The sequence below is a fragment of the Podarcis vaucheri genome (genome assembly GCF_965113315.1).
Source record: "Podarcis vaucheri genome assembly, chromosome: 1".
NCBI classification, from domain to species: domain Eukaryota; kingdom Metazoa; phylum Chordata; class Lepidosauria; order Squamata; family Lacertidae; genus Podarcis; species Podarcis vaucheri.
The window spans coordinates 68,863,872-68,885,018 of record NC_138759.1 but is presented as its reverse complement, the minus strand read 5'-3'; the positions used below and the strand labels follow the sequence as shown (position 1 = coordinate 68,885,018).

Sequence of the window (21,147 nt, the reverse complement as noted above, 5' to 3'; positions counted from 1 at the left end):
AAGCAGTGCTTCTCTAAAGCTTCCGTTCAATTGGGTGGTGCTTGTGAGACACTCCACAAAAGCTCTTTGGAAATAAATAGAAGTGGTCAAAAGCTATGTTAAGGAACAAGGCATCACTGTTTAAGAACACAAGAGCGTTGATCAGGCAAAAGGCTTATCTAGTCCAGCAATGCTTTCCATGAAATGTGGGAAATCAGATGCCCCTTAGAAGCCCCAAAGCAGGGGCCATCTCCTGTTGTTGCTCCCAAGCAACCGGTATTCAGAGGCATTGCAGCCTTAGAACCCAAAGGTGGCATATAACCATCATGACTAGTAGCCACTGAAAGCCTTGGCCTCCAAGAATTTGACCAACTCCTTTTACACCCAGAGATCCACACATACAGCTTTCCTAATCATCGTCTCCATTTGTACTCAAAAATCCTTAAACCTGTTTCTCACTTCCACTGTGTATTCATAAGGGATTTGATTTAGATTGTATCTTACTGGCCCAGTGATTTTTCCTACTTTTTTCAGTTGAGGCTTGAATTTTGCTATAAGAAGCTGATGATCTGAGCCACAGTCAGCTCCAGGTCTTGTTTTTGCTGACTGTGTAGAACTTCTCCATCTTTGGCTGCAGAGAATATAATCAATCTGATTTCGATGCTGCCCATCCGGTGATGTCCATGTGTAGAGTCGTCTCTTGTGTTGTTGGGAAAGTGTGTTTGTGATGGCCAGCTTGTTCTCTTGACAGAACTCTATTAGCCTTTGCCCTGCTTCGTTTTGAACTTGCCAGTTGTTCCTTTTATCTCTTGATTCCCTGCTTTAGCATTCCAATCCCCTATAATGAGAAGAACATCCTTCTTTGGTGTCACTTCTATAAGGTGTTGTAAGTCTTCATAGAATTGGTCAATTTCAGTTTCTTCAGCACCAGTAGTTGCTGCATAAACTTGGATTACTGTGATGTTAAGAGGTCTGCCTTGGATTCATATCATTGTATCATTTTTCGATTGCATCCCAGTACAGCTTTTGCCCCTCTTTTGTTGACTATGAGGGCCACTCCATTTCTTTTAAGGAATTCTTGCCCATAGTAGTAGATATGATGGTCATCTGAACTGAATTTGCCCATTCCCATCCATTTTAGTTCACTGATGCCCAGGATGTCAATATTTATTCTTGCCATCTCATTTTTTACCACATCCAACTTACCAAGATTCATGATTCTTACATTCCAGGTTCTTATGCAATATTTTTCTTTACAGCATTGGACTTTCCTTTCGTTTCCAGGCATAGCCGCAACTGAGCGACCTTTCGGCTTTGGCCAAGCAGCTTCATCGGCTCTGAATCTACTTGTACTTGACCTCTACTCTTCCTCAGTAGCATGTTGGATGCCTTCTGACCTGAGGGGCTCATCTTCCAGCGTCATAACTTTTATATGTTTGCCTAAGGGGCAGAAGGAAGGTGAATCTATATAGTATGGGTGGCACCACAGAAAAGGCCCTTCCTCTGATGTCCACTAGGATGTGGCACAACAAGGTTAGTCTTCAAAGCGGTTTGTCAATTCAGAATGAGAGTTGCTACATAGGAATACCTCAAAGGAAGCCCAGGATCTGTTCACATCTGCTTGTAAATTAATATGCTACTTGTTCAGATTGTAGCTATGACTTAAGCAAAAGTTGGACAAAAAGCAAAAGAAGAATATTAGAAAATATCCAAGTATCACAGGGTAGAGATATTCCAGAGTTGCTTTTATTATGGGGTGTGGGCAGAATAGGCACCAGCATATGACGGCGGAAATACAATCTCCATGACACCCTCTCTTCCAGCCACATGCCATTCTTTTGTGCAGTGTTATTTTTAACCCAACTTTTTGCGGTTGCCATATTAGCCCTTTCACTTTCTGCCTGGAAGGGGGAGAAGGGGAGAAATGACATTGCCTGCAGAGGAATTCACGATGAAGCACACAGAAAGAGAAGTGAAGTAGAAATGCAGGAAAGGACTTAAACCATACCATTTCCCATTTAGTCAACCGAGCATAAACATGGCAACATAGGTTACAGAGCAGCTGCCTCTGATTTGGCTCCTAACTCACCTTCACACTTGAATGTATTCACCCAGAAAGATATCCAAAGCAAGCAAGCTATGCATGTTAGAAGGGTGAAATGTAACGGCTTAATGTAATGGTTTAACAAAGTGGTAACCATATAGTATTTTCTCAGTAATTTCCATTATTTGTTGAATATTTAATTAATTCTGTTTTCTCTCTCTGTCTCTTTTTTACCAATGCTTTATTGTTTGGGTTTGTTACAACTGCATTGAGATTTCATTGCAACCAAGAAGTATATATGTTCTGAAATAAAAACCAAACAACTGTTCTGAAATAAAAAACAAATTGACTGCAGGAGGGGGAAAGTTCAATGCTTTACGCCAACTGAAAAGGTAAATGAATGACAAAATACTTCCAAGTGTTATGGAAGTTGGTATTTATACAGGAAGATGCTTAATAATAATAATTTATTATTTGTACACCGCCCATCTGGCTAGGTTTCCCCAGCCACTCTGGGCGGCTTCCACAGACACCAAAAATACACTAAAATGTCACACATTAAAAGCTTCCCTGAACAGGGCTGCCTTAAGATGTCTTCTGAATGTCAGGTAGTTGTTTATCGCTTTGACGTCTGATGGGAGGGTGTTCTACAGGGCGGGCGCCACTACCGAAAAGGCCCTCTGCCTGGTTCCCTGTAGCTTTGCTTCTCGCAATGAGGGAACTGCCAGAAGGCCCTCGGTGCTGGACCTCAGCGTCCGGGCAGAACGATGGGGGTGGAGACGCTCCTTCAGGTATACTGGGCCGAGGCCGTTTAAACTGATAAGCAAATATCTCACACTGTGGGTTAAACCACAGAGCCTAGGGCTTGCCAATCAGAAGTTCGGCGGTTCGAATCCCCGCAACAGGTGAGCTCCCGTTGCTTGGTCTCTGCTCCTGCCAACCTAGCAGTTCAAAAGCACGTCAAAGTGCAAGTAGTTAAATAGGTACCGCTCCGCTGGGAAGGTAAACGGCATTTCCGTGCGCTGCTCTGGTTCGCCAGAAGTGGCTTAGCCATGCTGGCCACATAACCCGGAAGCTGTATGCCGGCTCGCTCAGCCAATAAAGCGAGATGAGTGCTGCAACCCCAGAGTCGGTCACGACTGGACCTAATGGTCAGGGGTCCCTTTACCTTTAATGGTCATTCTACAGTTTTCGCTCACTGCATGCAACAAGCTTCAAATTGCATCCTCATGTTTTATCACGTGGCTCTTCCTGACTATGTGAGTCCCAAGACCAGCATGGTCCCGACCTGTAAAAGGCTTCCCTGGCATTGGAAGTCTCCACGCCAGGGAAACCATTTAAGGGAAGCCATTTCAAGGCCGCCCCTAATGGCAAGCAGTACCAAGAGACCCTTAATCCAGAAAGTTTAGGTAGCATGTATAATTTTTCCTGCCCATCGATTCTCACAAAAACCCTGAGAAATAGGATTGGCTGAGAGGTAATGACCACCTCAAGATCACCTAATGAGCTTCATGGCGGAGTGGGGATGTGAACCTAAGTCTTCCCAAACACAGCCCAGTCTCTAACTACTGTGGACAGTATACTCTGTAGACCAGCCTTGACTGAAGAACAGGTCAGAAGACTTAAGCAGAAGAGAGCCTTGTAAACACTGTTTTCAATGGTTCCCTTTGCCTACGTTACTGCTAGTTTTATAATTCCCTCCCCTCCAGCAAGTCTTGTTCTGTTTTAAAGGTTTTACTTCTCTTACAGTTATAATTCTAGGTAATATGCACTTGAGGGCCTCCTGTTTTGACTCATGCCACCTTGTAGAGATTCTGCTTTGCCTTTAACAAGCCACAAAATAGCCCCTGGAGAACTGAGCATAATCATTGGACTCCAGTAGTTATGAAATGCTCAGGGCAATTAAGAGTTTGAAGGATGGTTGAGGAAAATTGAAATTGGCTCTTTGAACTCCTAACAGCCTGTAGTATCTTAAAAGAGGAATTAGAGCTAGAGCATGTATGTATTCAAACTTTTAAAGGCACTGATCCCCAAATGAGTCCTGTATGGATGTAGTAATCACCCTTTCATCTGTGAAGGGGGCAGAGCATAACTGTGAGGCAGATATCAGCCCCAATGCCAAATGGATTTAGGGCTAGGACACCAAATTCCTGCTCATCTCACCTTGGAACTCAGCAATCAATGCTATATAAGGCAGCTTTGGAAGCCTGCTCCATGCAGGTATTACTAGACTACAACTCCCATAAGCCTCAGCCAGAACTCAGTTCTCAATTATTTGTTTCCACCTTCCTTGCCTACATCCTACAGTTCTTCACAAGCACTGCTTGTGAAGTTGGGGTGGCGGCGTGCGGAATCACATACAGTGGTACCTCAGGTTACATACGCTTCAGGTTACATACGCTTCAGGTTACAGACTCCGCTAACCCAGAAATAGTGCTTCAGGTTAAGAACTTTGCTCCAGGATGAGAACAGAAATCGTGCTCCGGCGGTGCGGCAGCAGCAGGAGGCCCCATTAGCTAAAGTGGTGCTTCAGGTTAAGAATAGTTTCAGCTTAAGTACAGACCTCCGGAACGAATTAAGTACTTAACCCAAGGTACCACTCTATTCAAAGGCATAAGAAAAGTTTGAAAAGCGAAGATCCTAGCAGTATCACAGCCATACAATTCAGAGATTCCATTATAATCAAAATAAGTTGGATAAGCTTTGTCTTTGTACTGCTGGGAGCAAATTTATGGAGTTAACTTTTCCATTTCATTAACACTGATGGAACTACCAAGGCAAATCGGTTCTTTCTGTTACATTAAGCCACACTTGGAAGAAGCATCTGGGGAATGTGGTTTAAAGTTCTTAATGTAGGACTGGAAAACTTTTGGTCCCCCAGGATTTGTTGGCCCACAACTCTCATCAGTCCCAGCCACTGTGGCCAATGGCCAAGGATTATAGGAGCTGTGCTCCAACAATGTCTAGGGACCAGAGGTTCTCCATCCCTGGTTTAACGGCTTTGTCCCTAGCTACCTTAGGGCTTATCTGCACCTATCTTTCCTCCACACTTCCCAGCCACTGCCCATGCTTTAAAGTTCCATGTCCAAGTGCTCTGGAGCTTTCCCCATAAAAACCCGCTCTTTAAAGCTGAAGCGCAACAAACAGCAATTTGGGTTTTCTGCAAATTGTCGTTTGTTCTGTTTCAGCTCTGGAGCGAAAGAAAGAGTTCTCAGGCATGGAGCTTTAAAGATCAGACCTGTGCCTGGAAAAAGCAAGGCAAAAGGTAACTGCGCATAAGCCCTTACTGTTATAGCAGCCATCTATGTTGTGTATGTAGGGGGGGTACAGATTATCCACATAGTTCTCTAAATATTTAAATTAGCTATAATTCTGTGGTGCTTCCCAATGTGAGGTGATCTATGTAAGCCAGACAAAAGACAGTCTCCAAGGTTTTCTGTTTGTTTTTATTTGCACAGAGAGATTTTACCACACTCAGTTTGATGGGGTTGTTTCAAGCACAGGGTCTCACAGTGCTAATGCACTTGCATAACATGTTAGCTAAGGGATTGGGCACACTCATTATAATTTCTTCTGCATTTGCAAGGCAGAGACAGCTAGCTAAGGCTGACCATCCAGCATCCTTAATTCTCAGAGCAGTTATCATTATAGATGTACCAAAGCAGAAGAGCCTGGAGACACTGACTTATCTGTCAAATTTTATCACGTCAAATGCAATTCTACTTGGTGATCTGGTCTGACAGTCTTACCCTCATACGCTCCAGATGTAATATCATATTTCCACTGAGCACAATTGCAAGCAAGAAAGCTTTTATTTTGACTTGCTCTGGATTCATTCCAAGTCTTCTTCTTCTTCTTTTAAGTAGAAAAACAGTCTATAATATGCCCAATTTCAGTTACTTACATTGTGCCCTTGAACAAGTCCATCACATACAGAACTCAAATGCAATGTTATATATTATCAATTAAAATTACCAGGTCACCTTTTTCCCCCTTGAGGCATCCATATCTATGGATGGTGCGGTGATGTTCACCCCTATCACAGGGACATTTTGACGCTCTTTCAAGGCAAGTGGCTCTTTCCCTAGGCTTGGTTTGGCCTAATTAAAGAAGGGGAGGGAATGGACTATGTGCTATAATGCAAGCATTTCAAATGTAATTAACACCTGACCTGCCCATGTGGGACCTGAAAGAATGTTCGGAATTTGATCCGAGTAGAAAAATAAACTGATCTCACATTTTTGAAAGGGAAAAGTTGCTAGAAGGGCAGCCATGTTGTTGTTTCAGGACTGGTCCTCCTGCATTCTCCTAAGACCTTCAGAAAGTCATCTGTACACAAGCAGAATTCTGCAAAACATTGTGATACAGGGACCTTCTCTCCATAGAAACGTGGAGCTATGCAAAGCTGTCTGGAAACTCCCACTGCCTGGTGGGCTGATCTTACACAGTTTGTGTTAGGGTCAACATTTCAAACATAAGTTATACTTGGGATTTGATGTCAAGTTCTGAGAAGTTGCAGCATTCCAAAATAAGGGATCAATATCATGGAATGGTACCATAAGCCTCACTGTTACTTTTGCCAAAACTGTTAACCATAAGCCAACATTATTGAGGTGTGCTCATGAGATTTAGGCTACACCCTGTGCACACATTTACCTGGGAGTAAGTCCCATTGAACTTACTAGGACTTGTCTTAGAGCAGACTTGCACAAGATTGCCCTGTTAAACTTAAGACTACTTTCATTTACGTTCCTATTCAACTGGTTAGCATAGTAACACACTGCAGGGTTATGGGTCATCAGGTGGTTCAGATGCTCTCTCAAAAAGGCAGGGTAAAACCTATTCAACATTACAGCCAGTTTCTTAATTTTCCAGACTAACGCCTCACACCTCTGATTTTCATTCATTCTATTTGCTATCTCCTGAACAGTTTTGCCAGAACAGGCAGGACAACTAACAGTGGAAAACTGAATTGGGGGTGGGAACAAAAAAGTGCTTAAAACTTTTATATGGGAGAAAGATGCTGAACGATCTCAGCACCGCACATGGGAATACAATGTTTATCTCTGAGGCGATACGTCACGAGCGCTTCTGTAACTTCAGTCTGCAATCTCATCCCCGTCCTGTTTGTATGCCTAGCAAACAGTGGCGTGTGGTGAATTTCTTCATAGGGGAACAGTTAGGGCCAGACGTGCTAGAGCAAACTTCCAAAGGATGACTTAGAAAGACCCGCACAAACAGAAACACAGAATTTCTCCTGAAAAGTGAACTCTTCATTATTACCACACGTATTAAATGGATTTGTGGGCATGTCTGCTGTTGGGCAGACTAAAAATAATCAATTACAATACCTGCAATGATATCATCCATTTGCTCTAGAGCAGCTTCAAGCATATGGCTAGCATCAGAAGCCATGTTTTCTAGCTTCTCCAGGCCTTGTTTTCTTGGTCTAAAAAGGAGGGAGAGAAAGTTCACCTTATCAGATTGCATCAACATCACTCTGCCATCAATTCTAACATATTAGCTTAACCAACTGCTGACAAAGAGCAGCACATTTTTAGGAGCAATTTTATTTGTGTCACTGACTGAGGTGAAATTAGTAGTTCTCACCCTTCCATTTTTAAGTGGGAACAAAGATCCCAAGTTATCCACATCTCCACAAAACTATATAAGAATAAAAGAAGTGCCATATATCCCTTAGTAAAACTGACAACTAGTATCATCACCTGGAAGAGCTACAGAGCCAAATCTACATGGGCCAATCACAGAGCTGCAGATCCTCCTGCTCTCAGAATGTTAAATATCCCAGCAAATTTTCATCCTACAAATGCTGGGGAACTCCCTTTTATGCAAATTTTAAATTTTTTCTAAGGATACTGCTGTAGAAATCCAAATGCACCGTGAACTACTGTATTTTTCGCTCTATAACATGCACCCAACCATAACACGCACATAGTTTTTAGAGGAGGAAAACAAGAAAAAAAAAATCTAAACGAAACAGTGGATGTATGATTTTTGTGGTTCGTGCTGTGGCCACAGACATGTGATCTGACGGTGAGTTTGGGGTAGCCCAATGCAAAAATCCTGAGGATCCATGTGGATCCATGCTTTGTAACCACATTTTTGCACCACTGCGGCCCCAGGCCGCAGTGGGTGTGTGCTTTTTTTGGTGCAAGCTGTAGCCATGGACATGCTATGTGATCTGATGGTGAATTTGGGGTGACCCAGTGCAAAAATCCTGAGGATCCATGTGGATCCGTTTTAGGTGGGGAGGGAAGGAAAAGCACTCAAGGGACAAGGAGCACGCGTGGGGTGTGTGGAGAAGGATGCTGCTAATAATGCAGAAGAGGGGTATAAGAGGAGAAGGAACACGCATGGGGTGTGTGGAGAAGGATGCTGCAATAATGCAGAAGAGGGGTATAAGAGGAGAAGGAACACGCAGTGGCGTAGCGTGGGGGGTGCAGGGGGGCCGGCCGCACCGGGCGCAACTTCTGGGGGGGGCTGCACGCTGCCTCCGGAGTCGCCAAAGAGCCTCGGGCGCAGGCTGTAGCAGAGCCCCATGTCTCGTGGAACCGACGAGCTGGCAGCGGCTCTCAGCACTCGCCGCGGTCCCCGCACGTCAGGGCCGCGGAGGGCGTGCCAGGCAGCCGCTCCTCACCGACGGGCAGCGTTCGCCTGCGGGGCTCGGCCAGCGCGCTGGGCTGGCCGCATGGAGTCGCCGAGGAGCCGCCGCCGCCTGCCATGCCGCCCTGGCTGCTTCAACCGCGTCCGACAGCCGGCTCGAGGCTCCTTCCGGCCGGGTCTCCCGACGGGGCGCTGCGGGCGGAGGCTCTGGCACCAAGCGCCACGCCGCCCAGGCTCGGGTCGCTGTCTGGACGCGCGCAGCCCGCCAAACGCGCCATCGGCGGCGAATGAAGCGCCCAGCCGGAGCCACCTGCGCTCTAGTGCCTGCGCGCCAAGACCGCCCACCCGCCCCGACGGCCCCCCCACCCGCGCCGGAGGCCGGCCGACAAACTTGCCCCAGAGCCGCCCCCTCCCCGCGCCAGAAAGAAGCCCCCTCCCCACGCCAGAAAGAAGCCGCGTCGGGACTAGCTGGGCCGGGGAGGGAGACCGAGAAGGCTGTGCCGCAACGCCCAAAGACGCGCGTCTTGGCACAAAGGGGCCCGCGGCACCCAGACGCGGAAGGGACCCTCTCCCCCTGACCCGCCACTGAACTGCAATTTCCAGCTCCCTTGGCAAATCCCAGTCCCCAATCCCCAAGATGCTTTATTTGAGGCAGGGGTCCTTTAATTGCAAAAACAACACCACGGAGGGCAGTAGTCACCACGAAGTTTGCCCCAGAGTAAAGCCGTCAGTATTAATGACCATGGTTAGGGGTTAGGGGGCGCAAATTACTTGCCTTGCCCCGGGTGCTGATAACCCACGCTACGCCGCTGGGAACACGCATGGGGTGTGTGGAGAAGGATGCTGCAATAATGCAGAAGAGGGGTATAAGAGGAGAAGGCTCCTCTCCTCTCCCGCTTTGCTCCTTTGAAGCAAGCAGGCTCTGCTTCTCTCCCACCTCCCCGACTTAGCGCTTAGCGATCTGAAAAACCTCGCTGCTATTTAGCGAGCTGAGTGGGGAGGAGAGAGGGACATGGTTGCTTTAAAGGAGCCAACCAGACAGGAGCCGCTTACATTCGTGTAAGCGGCTCCTCTCCTCTCCCGCATTGCTACTTTGAAGCAAGCAGGCTCTGCTTCTCTGCCTCCTCCCCACTCAGCAGCTCTTCTCCCGCTTTGCTGTTTCAAAGTGAGCCATGGAGGAGGGAAGGAAGGGGAACTATGGATCCTCTGCTCACGACTGCAGCAGATCCCCCCGCCATCCGTAGGCATTCGCTCCATAACACACACAGACATTTCCCCTTACTTTCTAGGAGGAAAAAAGTGAGTGTTATGGTGCAAAAAGTACGGTAATCTACAAGGCTTGGCAGTGCTTTTTTACTCTACACATGAACATCCTGACAAACATTTAAAAAAACTAAGAAACTGCTAGGGCTACCTATCCCCATTCCCAACTTATTTCTAAAATTTCTGTAGAGGGAAACAGTTCAATCAAATCATTTAAACTGTTAACCACCTTGAACTTTTTTAAAAAGGCAATGTAATACAACAAATGACAAATAGTTACTAAAAATAGAGGAAGTTTTAGTACATATTGGGCACTTCTGAGTAGCGAAAACAATTCAGTACAGGAACCTTTAAATAAATAAGTAAGTACTTGCCCCAAAGCGCTACTGGACAGGAAGGTCATTAAGCAGAAGGAATGCTACCAGAAGCATTTTTGCTAGGAATAACAGAAAATCAAATCTCGAAGGAAAAGAAAAAACTGTTTATGTACGCAACAACAGCAGCCCAGATCCTACTAGCCCAAAGGTGGAAGGAAGATAAGATACCAATAATAGAAGAATGGCAATTGAAAATGATGGACTACTCAGAAATAGCAAAACTTACAGAAAAGCTCAGAGACAATGACATTGAGAAATTTAAAAAAGAATGGGAGGAATTTATTGTATATGTACAAAAATATTGTAAACAAGTGGAAACATTGGCAGGCTTTGACTAAACACTTGTAAGTACCGTGGTACCTCGGGGTTACGAACTTAATTTGTTCCAGAGGTCCGTTCTTAACCTGAAACCATTCTTAACCTGAGGTACCACTTTAGCTAATGGGGCCTCCTGCTGCTGCCGCACGATTTCTGTTCTCATCCTGAGGTAAAGTTCTTAACCTGAGGTACTACTTCTGCGTTAGCAGAGTCTGTAACCCGAAGTATTTGTAACCCGAGGTACCACTGTAGTTAAAATAAGGTAAAGTTTATGGAAGGAAATTTGAACTGAAAAAATAAAAACTGAGTGTATGTAATTTGGATAAAATAATAAGGATTGTGTATTGCTTTGTAACGATTTGTTGGGTCTCTGGACCGTAATAAAGGTTGATGATGAAGAAAATAATAAGGATAAGAAAAAGAGGTTTAAGTATAATTATGCAGAAAATATATATATTCAATGAACCAGGAAAGAAAATGGAGGGAAGGCAGGAGGTTAAAGAGAACCTCCGAAATGATGTTTTTAATTTTTTTATTTTAGTTCTTGTACTTCATGTTGGATATTTTGTATCGCTCATTCTTTTTTATGGAAAAATAATTGTTGAAGTTGAAATTGTAAAACCAATAAAAATTTATTTACACCAAAAAAGCTTTCCATTAAAGGTCCAACCTTGCCAGGTTTGTCTGTTTTTTAGGATAACGCAGAAGGGGGACAAGTGAAGGAAAGTGGCGTACAGTAAGTGAAACTGACACCATTTTCTCAACACGCATCCACACAGGTGAGAGAGAGCAAATGGAGGTGTGAGGGAAGCCTCAGAAGTAAGAAGCAAAGTTAAGTGGTGGAGCTGAAGAAGAGAAGGGGCAGAGTGGGTGAGAGAGACACCATAGAGCAGGTCAGGGAGTTTCACAAGCCTAACCCAGTCCTGCTGAAGCTAGTAGCTCCCCTTTGCAGTCTGAAAAACAGGAGTGCGATACAAAACAACTCAGGACACAACAAAATCACAGAATCCTAGAGTTGGAAGGGAGACTGGGGGGGGGTGTCATCTAGTCCAATCCCCCGCAATGAAGGCATCTCAACTATAGCATCCGTGACAGATGGGCACCCAACCTCTGCTTAAAAACCTCCCAGAAGGAGAGTTCACCACCTCTCATGGGAGTCTATTCCCCCCTCCCAAAAAATCAAGAGTTAAAAGATGTTAAGGAACTCTTGGTTGATTTCTGTTCCAACCGGCTACCCCTCTGGAATTATGTCTCTGAAGTTATCCTTTAACCTTCCATAGAACTCTGTGAATATTTTACACAGCATTAAACATAAAAGGCAAACTAACAGAGCTATATCATGTGACTTTTCCCATATTTTTTTTAAATGGCATTTCTTTCTGGCTACATGATTCTACTTCATGAAAAAGGTCTAGATGCCCAATCCAATCAAATTCTCTATTCCACAGTCCATTTTCCTTGACCAATCAAAAGTTATTTTTAATTGGAATTCTTCCTAGTGTAATATACAGTACTCCTGAAAGCTCAATACCTCTGCAAATACTTGAAAAAACAAAATTACTACATATTTATGTCACTCTAGGAAACTATGGAAGCAGCATGACAAAGGAAGAGCCCTATACAAAATATCTTCCCATGCACCCAACTTTGTTCAGAGTGTAAATACAACTGTAGGTGGGGGGGGGGCAAGTAGACCGTATGCCTGAGTCCCTACTAATTCCTGCATCCAGCAAGGGTATAATCTAAGCAAGTATTCAAATTGTTGAAATAGCCAAATAAAGTTTCTTGGTAATGACCCTGTAAGTATGGGCCATTAAGGTAACAAAGGAAGTGGCTCTGTGCCAGACAGAAGATGCGTGGGGGGGGTAGTTAGAAGGATGTGCCTGATCTCTGCTTGACTATGGAGGCTGCAGCTATGGGAGAAGAAAAACCCTCTTGGGCTGTTAATGCTGTGAGTGAGGCTCAGTTTGTATATATGGGTAAATAAATCATATATCATAAAGTCAGCACATTCTTCACTGTCCCTCATTCTGAGGAAACTGAACCCTGAGTAAGCACCTAGAACCCCTGGAATCTTGCACCTCTCAGAGATTGGGGTATTGTGCAATGATATGTTAGAGAGCAGGTACTTACTAGTGGCTACTGGGAGTAGCTGCGGGGAGCTTTCTGCCCTTGCATACACTTCTGCCAGTTGCACTAGAACGGGGTGCCCAAACCTTTTCCAAAGAGGGCCAGATTTGATGAAGTGAACATGCGTGATCAAAGTTGTTGAGCTTTTGTTAGGATTGAAGTTGAACTTTATTTACAATTTTACCCCAGGACATATACTGCAGCAGGAACCAACCAGATTAAATCGACCGGCAGGCTGGATTGGGCCCCCAAAACGGCCTTTGGACATGCCTGCACTAGAACTTCAGCATGTTACCCCTTCTTTTAGGTTCTCTTTTAGTTTCCAAAAGGATGAAAAGTGACATTTAAAAAGAGAATGTGCTGAACTGAACAATCTGACCACTGATTTATTTTCTTAAAATATATATATATCAGTGCAGATTTTGTTGTATAGTTACATGCATGCTCTCTAAAACCTTGTTTTAATAGCTTCACATATTTCAGTTCACAGCACCTGCCAATAGCTAACTGGAGTTCTTTGATGTTTTTCGGCTCTCCCAGACTTGTTCAACCCAGATTCTGAGAGCTCTTCAGGTGGTGGAGCCAGCAAAATGATTTTGGCCGGAAGTCTGACATTCCTAAACAGAACCTCTTGTTTTAAGACTGCTGCCCACAAGCAGATTTGAAGTTCATTTTAGGAACCAAGACTGAAACTAAGTTTGTAGCTTTCTCTGAAAGAATTGGGGCTGAAATAATATTTTTAAAGGGTCTTGCATCTCCTGTAGATGTGCATTCTAATAATGAATGTTACTTTGCCACACTTTCTTCCCTTCCTCTTCATCAAGAAGCAATCTATACTCATTTAAGAAATGATGCTTATGTAAGGCTTTTCCTAAATGCTCCTGAACACTTCATTATCAGTCAGAAAACTCCCATGTCTACTCTAACATGGGAACACAGGAAGCTATCCTATATTGATTCCGGTCACTGGTTTGTGGGTTTAGTTCTCCTCATCTAGAACCTACGCATTTAGGTTGCATTCTCTCCAGGGATTTATCCAAAAAGGAGCTCCCCACATTTCTTGGCTGGATCTAGACACAAAGAAGCACTTCAGTTTAAAGCATTGTAAATATAAACAGGGAAAACAACACATATAAATTGCTTTTTCTTTAGCATTCTAGCTGACTCCCTTGTTAGGCATAGTAACCGATAGCCAGAAATACCAAAACAGTCTTAGAAAAAGTAGACCATCCCTCCCCGATTATCCATTATTTCATGAAACCAACCCCCCCCCCAGCACCCTATGCTGATTCAGATTGCTAAAATGCAGAACCATTTGGGTTTGAGATTTGGGTTTGATGCAACAAGATTGCCCTTAATTGGGTGGCCTGACAGGAACAACTTTACCTAAACACTGAACCCATGTTCGGAATCTCCAAAATTAGAGTTACCTAGATGCTAGCAGCATCACAGCCTATTTCCAGTGCCTATAAAATTGACTCTGCACCCCAAGCTCATTTGGGAATGGCAGAATCATAATCTTTTTTAAAATAGTAACAGTTGACTAGTTCTCATTGAGGAAGGATCTGATTTGGGCTATACCACTTCATATGGGGAAGAGGCTCTTGTGATTAAGTAGGGAAGGAATCCTTTCATATAAAAATCTAGAAGCGCAGCTGAAGGGTTCTAGCCTAAGTTTGCTTCCACACAGGACCCAAATGAGAGGCCTTCCAGAAGATCCTAACTGGTTGGCAGAGTCATGGGAGTTCAGGTATCCTAGATCCAAATCATATAGGGTTTAATTGGTAACAAGCAGTGCTTAGAGTTTGAACTGTGCTCAGAAACACACTTCAGAGACCAGAAATCATCACTTTTCAAGCTTGCTATGACAAAACATGTCTCAGTTTTACATTCCTCAGAGAATATTAATCTGAATGAAACCTGTTTATTTGGGCAGAACTGCATAGTGCCTGCAAGGATCCACCTTTCCAATTAATGCAGATAAGTTTCCCCTGTAGGAAAGTTAGTTATGCAAAGGGTGTTCCTGCTGCAGCTTGTTAACAATTACTTTCCATGGGATATGTAGCAACTTCATATTGCCTAGAGAAAGAACCCGAATGCTAGAAAACCCAGCGGTTAATGACTAGAAGGAGACAGTGTTTCAAAATCCCAACATGTGGGGCAGATGAATGGATTGGGGAAACTGTCACCTGTCTCTGCGGAGTGAAAAAGCACCTTGTAACTTTTTCAACCTTATGTAGTTTCAGGATTCCTAAACTTTAGAAGAGCAAGAAAACAAGACGGAATATTTTTTGTGTTGTCTCAGAACTTTTTGTCATACACTTCTGAAGCACTGAGTAAGCATTTAAGATCAGGTTATTTAATTGCAAAGTGATGAGAAACAAAGAGTTTCCCTTGCTTTAATTTATTTAATATTTAATTTAATATTGCCAGGACATTGGTTGAAGCTGAGCACAATTCAGATGTTTTTAGACTGTGAATCTAGTTAAAAACAACAACACCCTTCTGTACAGCACCTAGCACATATGAAATGCTTATAAATGATGCTAACATCATGCTAGCCATTGTTGTGCTTGTAAAATAAAAGGAATTCAAAATCAGTGAGGGAGAGGAAAGAACATATCTGAAAGCAGTCTTTTGTAGGGAAGTTTTGTAAATGTATGGTGTTTTACTGTGTTTGGTGTTTTAATTTGCTGGAAGCTGCCCAGAGTGGGTGGGGCAACCCAGTCAGATAGGTGGCTTATAAATATTATTATTATGTGCACAAACATCTGTGGTAGCCTCAACAGCAACATCCTCTTTGCACTGGTCATATGCAATTTACATTTGGAAATCTTTGTGCTATACCTAGAAATCATTTACCAGCAGTGTTTCCCATGAGCTCATAGGACGAAAGTGTGCAGCATACATTCCAAAAATCAGGTGGTGCTGGAAGGAAGCTGTTTGCTACATGAACTAAGGGGCTGCAGCTACTTGCCACATGGGTGGGAGAAAGGGGTACAAAAAACCAAACAGAAGCCCCCCCACATATCTCAACAAGAACAAGCTCACCACAGTTGCATGAACCATAGAATTGGAAGAGACCCTTAGGACTATCTAGTCCAGGGGTTGTTAAGCTGGTCCCTACCGCCAACTAGTGGGCGTTTCAGGATTCTAGGTGGGCGGTAGTGGGTTCTGCGCTGAATCCTCCTTCCATTGAGCACTGGTGGGCGGTAAGGAAATTTTACCATCAAGAAAGATGCATTAGTGGGCGGTAGGTATAAAAAGGTTGACTATCCCTGATCTAGTCCAACTCCCTGCAATGCAGAAATCTGCAGTTGTCCCATATGGAGGTCAAAGCTGCAACCCTGGTGTTATCAGCACCACACTCTAATGAAGCGATGTGATTTTAGTGATCCACAACGGTGCTATTTATGAAGAACACATAAATAAAAGCCAATATGCAAAAAGAGGTTGCCACTGTGGTTGTGTAAGGGCATGCAAATTATCGTGTTGTTTGGCAGGGCGGAGGAGGCAGGATTTCTTTCGATGCCTTAAAACCTGTTTTGGAGTTGCTTGTGATGGGGCACACAAGCCTCCAATCCGCAGAGTCAGCAGCTGCAGCCCTTCAATCTAAGGAGAAGAAAAACCCCATGCAGCCAGTGTAGCACACAGTTCACCTGCTGCACCCTCTGCTTTTCAGAACCCATGCCATACATTTACCTCACTCAAAACAGTGTAAGCAGATGTGTTTTGAAGCCAATATTTCTTCCCCCAATAAAGAGGAGAGGGGAGAATCACCTCATCCTTCTGAATTTAACTGAAAACCTAGAAGCAGATAGAACTCTTTTAAAATGCAACCAACAGTACTGTGCATTCGGCTCCAGATTAATAAGGTAATATTACTGGCTCGGCATCTTTTTCTAGTCATACCTGTTACCACAGCTTTAGGCGAGTCAGTTTTTCCCAGACACTCCCTTCAATTTGCCTTCTTCAAGTCGAAGTTTTTAACTCAACACATGCCTCTCCTGTGTGTTCTTCACTACAACATGCTATCAATCCACTGGCATCAGAATTGGATCTATCAGTGGGGGGTGGGGGGGATCGCTAATCTTTCAGCAACGAACACACACAAATGCATCTATCTGTACCTGTCTAAGAAAAGAACACCTGCATTTTGGCAGAGGAGCCTGAAAGTCCACACAACTGAACTGAGACCTTGCCTGCTTTCCAACATGGTCTGAGATCTAAGTAACGATCTGTGTGACACGAAACATAAACCATCAAGATAGTAATGAAAACTAGACCACTGAGCACTTTTAGAACACTTTGCATGCCTTATGACCATTGATGCTTACAACAGCTCTATAGGAGGCATATAACTATTATCCCCATCTTGCAAATGGGGGGCTGATGCTCATGGAGCAGTAGCAATGCCTAAAGCTACCTCATGAGCTCATAGAAAAGCAGAGGTTTGATTGGCCATCCCTGAGCACTCACTCTCGTCACTACCAAAAATAAATTTAAATACAGTTTTTACTCCCATCTGGCAACACACACACACAAAATATCAAAGGACAGAGTCAACATATCAATTGTTAGAGAAAAAGGAAGAAATCTGCAGAAGATGAAACATAGTTTGAGGGTAATTTTAACCCAATTCTAGGAGGAGAGGGAAAGGAAACTTTCCCTATTCAATTTGCAGAGTAGTAACCAAACTGGACTTTTGAAGCAAAAGTGACACCTTAACACATTTATTACAATACAAAGCTGATTAAACCCATAAAAGAATATTAAACCTGTCACAAAAAAACTTACCTTTACCAGTCGCCAAGGGAGGGAAGCTCACTTGGGCTCTTGCCCAAGAGAAATCTCATTGCTACTAATCACAGCTTCGGTGCAAAGCAAACGACGACAGCTTTCATTCACAACCACCACCCCTAAGCCACATGCTTGTAATAAAAGCCCAACCCACACATGAAATGCTTACAATAATTCAAAGCCCAGCCCACAAACAAAACGCTGTGATCCATTTTATCATAATCACTCAACAGCTTTCCCACTAAGGAGACCTGTCAGAACGATCAGCTGCCGGTTCCACAGAGTACCATTTGCCCAGCTACATGCAACATACAGTATGGGAAGAGGACGCAGTAGAAGAAAGGAGGTGGGGAGATGTGACTGATAGGTTCCTTGAAATGCCAAGATTTCAAATTGACAGAGTGCCTAAACAAATGCGTTCATCCTCCAAGAGAAACCTACCTTTCTAAAATTATACAACTGTTTGGCACTGCTTCCCTCCAACCCCAACGGTTTTTTTAAAAAACTGGTTCTGAAGGCATTTGGCTTCCTCATGCATTAGCAGCGAACAAGCAGTAGTATGTTTACGCATCTTATCACTTACATGATGCAAAGAGCATTATACAGTCACAGACCTGGTAAAATTATTACTGGCATGAGAAAGCTTGCACATTGTTGAGAAAGGGGAAGCCTGTAAACCTTTTGATGGTCCTAGCAAACATGCACACTACCCATGTATTAATTATGCATCTGTGTATTGTATGTTTGCAGCGATACCATCAGACCTGGGAGTTCAGCAGCCACCTGGCTGTCACCTTCTAATATGAGAGCTTTCCAATTAGAAAAAAAAAAACACCTTGTTGTCTCAGCATCTCAAGTGAAAGAAAACAAACCAGGTGCCACTTTCCCCTCAGTTTCCCCCTTCCAGGAAGAATCCCAGCAGAATATCAAAAGATCTGTCCTCGTGGAGAGAGAAATGTAAGTGCTTTAGAAAAAAATGTAGCAAGAATCTTATTAAAGAAAGTATTAGACAGAAGGCAGCCTAAAGATGGCTTTTAAAATGCAACCAAGAGCCAGTGTGGTGTAGTGGTTAAGAGCGGTAGTCACGTAATCTGGGGAACCGGGTTCGCGTCTCCGCTCCTCCACCTGCAGCTGCTGGGTGACCTTGGGCCAGTCACACTTCTCCGAAGTCTCTCAGCCCCACTCACCTCACAGAGTGTTTGTTGTGGGGGAGTAAGGGAAAGGAGACTGTGAGCCGCTTTGAGACTCCTGAAGGGGAGTGAAAGGCAGGATATCAAATCCAAACTCCTCCTCTTCTTCTTCTTCTCTTGTCAGCAGCTCCATCAGTAATATTTCAGGATTAAACTTTGGGTGCCAAGAAGCTATTGTTTCGCAAAGAAAGCAAATCGAAATTATTTCTCAAGCCGATATCACCAAGCAGTCGCCTGTTTGCACTTCAGAAACTACAGTTCCCAAAGAGAGACGATTCAAATGACATGTCTTCAATAACAGTGACTCAACATGCATGGAAGAGTTACAGATACATTTGCCCAAACCCTGCACAAAGTTTAAGTCTGCTAAAGGGCCACTTTGTCCCATTCAGTGGGGCGGGAGAGAGTCTTGGTTTCTCCCATGGTGCAGGATCAGATCCACAGGAAAGCCAGGAAGGGTGCATGAAGAGAAGCGCCTGAAAAAATCATGAAGTGTTGAGGGCGACGCAAATAGTCTGTCATATCAGATGTCATGACATGCGAAACACTGGAATGCTTTTGTTTATATATAGAGCAGTTTATCAACAGCATGCCTGACATGCCTGAAGTTCTTAGCCACGGGAGATCTTCCACTGTGTTATGCACGCAGGAGATACTGATACACTTTAATATATACAATGCACACCAATAAAAGCAAAACACATATATATTAGGATCAACAGCACCAACCACACTGTAGATGAAGTAAACAACAAATTTTAGTTACATGATTTCTTCGTTTGTTTGCTTGAAGAGCACTAGTCAGGACCATTAATAAGGCCCAAACTAAACACAATGGGGGTTAAACATTTGGGGCAAGATTCAACTAAGTTGTGCTCGCACAACCTGTCTCCCCACCTGCCCCACAACCTCTGCTCTGGAAGGTTGTGGAAACCCACAAAACAGGTTTAGGTGATGTCAGGTGGGGTGGGGGGGGGAGAAAGGGAACTTTGTTCCCTGCCTACATACCCCACTTAGCACTATGCTGAATTCCACCTATGCTTTCAACACCGTTCCTCTCCCTTAAGCAAATAAATAAAAAAGATTTAAGTAGCAGCTGCTGCAGGGCTCCATCTTGCAACCCCCCCCAAAAAAAAGAGGTCTACAAAAAGTTAAATTTACAATAAATCAAGACGGTCAAAATGAGGACATTAAGCCACCACAACATAAAAGAGCAATGTAAGGAATAAGGAAGATCTTAGTGTATCTGCAAGCACATGTAAAGATGAGCAGTCCTTCAGGTATCCTCGTTCCAAGTCAGGAAGATGACTTAACACATTGTGTGAACAAAATATATCCATCTATATCAGAGAATGATAGCTGTCTTACACCGAGTCAGACCATTGCTCCATCTAGCTCAGTCTACACCAGGCTTCCCTAACCTTGAGTCCTCAGGTGTTGTTGGACTACAATGCCCATCATCCCCAGTAAGTGCTCAGGGGATGATGACAGCTGTAGTCCAACAGCATCTGGGATCAGAAGGTGGGGAAGGTGAGTGTTCACCAACTGCCAGTGAATCTCTGGAGTATTTCCCAGTGACTGGAGTCTTTCCTAGCACTGCCTGCAGAAGGCAGGCTTGAATCTGGGATGTTTTGCTCTTAACACTGAGCTACGCCTCTTCCCACTGCCCAAGGACCTTCTAAAAACCCAAAAAATGTTAACTTGCGCATAACTTAAGACATTTTAACAATTTTGTTTTAATTAAGGAAAAATAAAACAATGGCGCTAGACTAGAGAAGGGGCTGCAAAGCCCCTTTGGGATCCAGATCTACATTCATAGCTTTCTGCATTTTGGGGACAAGTATAATTCATATTAGGGATGTGGGTGGCGCTGTGGGTTAAACCACTGAGCCTAGGACTTGCAGATCAGAAGGTCAGCGGTTCGAATCCCTGCGACGGGGTGAGCTCCTGTTGCTTGGTCCCTGCTCCTGCCAACCTAGCAGTTTGAAAGCACAAAGTGCAAGTAGATAAATAGGTACCGCTGAGGTGGGAAGGTAAACGGCATTTCCGTGCGCTGCTCTGTTCGCCAGAAGCGGCTTAGTCATGCTGGCCACATGATCCAGAAGCTGTACGCCGGCTCCCTCAGCCAATAAAGCGAGATGAGCGCCGCAACCCCAGAGTCGGTCACAACTGGACCTAATGGTCAGGGGTCCCTTTACCTTTATAATCCATATTACACTACAGACTGCAGCATAAAAGATTCTATGATTCTATAATAGTAGCATGACGACAACCTAGAAAATGTGTTACACCCATCACGATACTGCAACAGAGAAGCAGCACCATCAGAGATAAATCTGAGAATCACTTCCTTCCATTGCCCACGATGTACCCAAAACTACTGTACTGTCAGGAAGCATTTGATTATCTATTCTTGATTTCA

The 21,147-nt window shown here is 44.0% G+C and overlaps 1 protein-coding gene across 5 annotated transcripts in view; it reads right to left on the bottom strand.

Moving 5' to 3' along the window:
* Nucleotides 1–21,147, bottom strand: part of PPFIBP2 (PPFIA binding protein 2) — a 105,741-nt gene that overhangs the window by 73,390 nt on the left and 11,204 nt on the right. For 2 of the 5 annotated variants that reach the window (XM_082214178.1, XM_082214183.1), the window contains exons 1-2: nt 17,533–17,828; nt 7,375–7,472 (exon numbers count right to left, since the gene is read on the bottom strand). In XM_082214178.1, the coding sequence (XP_082070304.1) occupies nt 7,375–7,438 (64 nt within the window). In that variant the 5' untranslated portion in view covers nt 7,439–7,472; nt 17,533–17,828. Of the gene's footprint in view, nt 1–7,374; nt 7,473–17,532; nt 17,830–21,147 lie in introns of those variants that run through there. The other 3 variants (XM_082214184.1, XM_082214182.1, XM_082214181.1) reach the window with 3 other exon arrangements.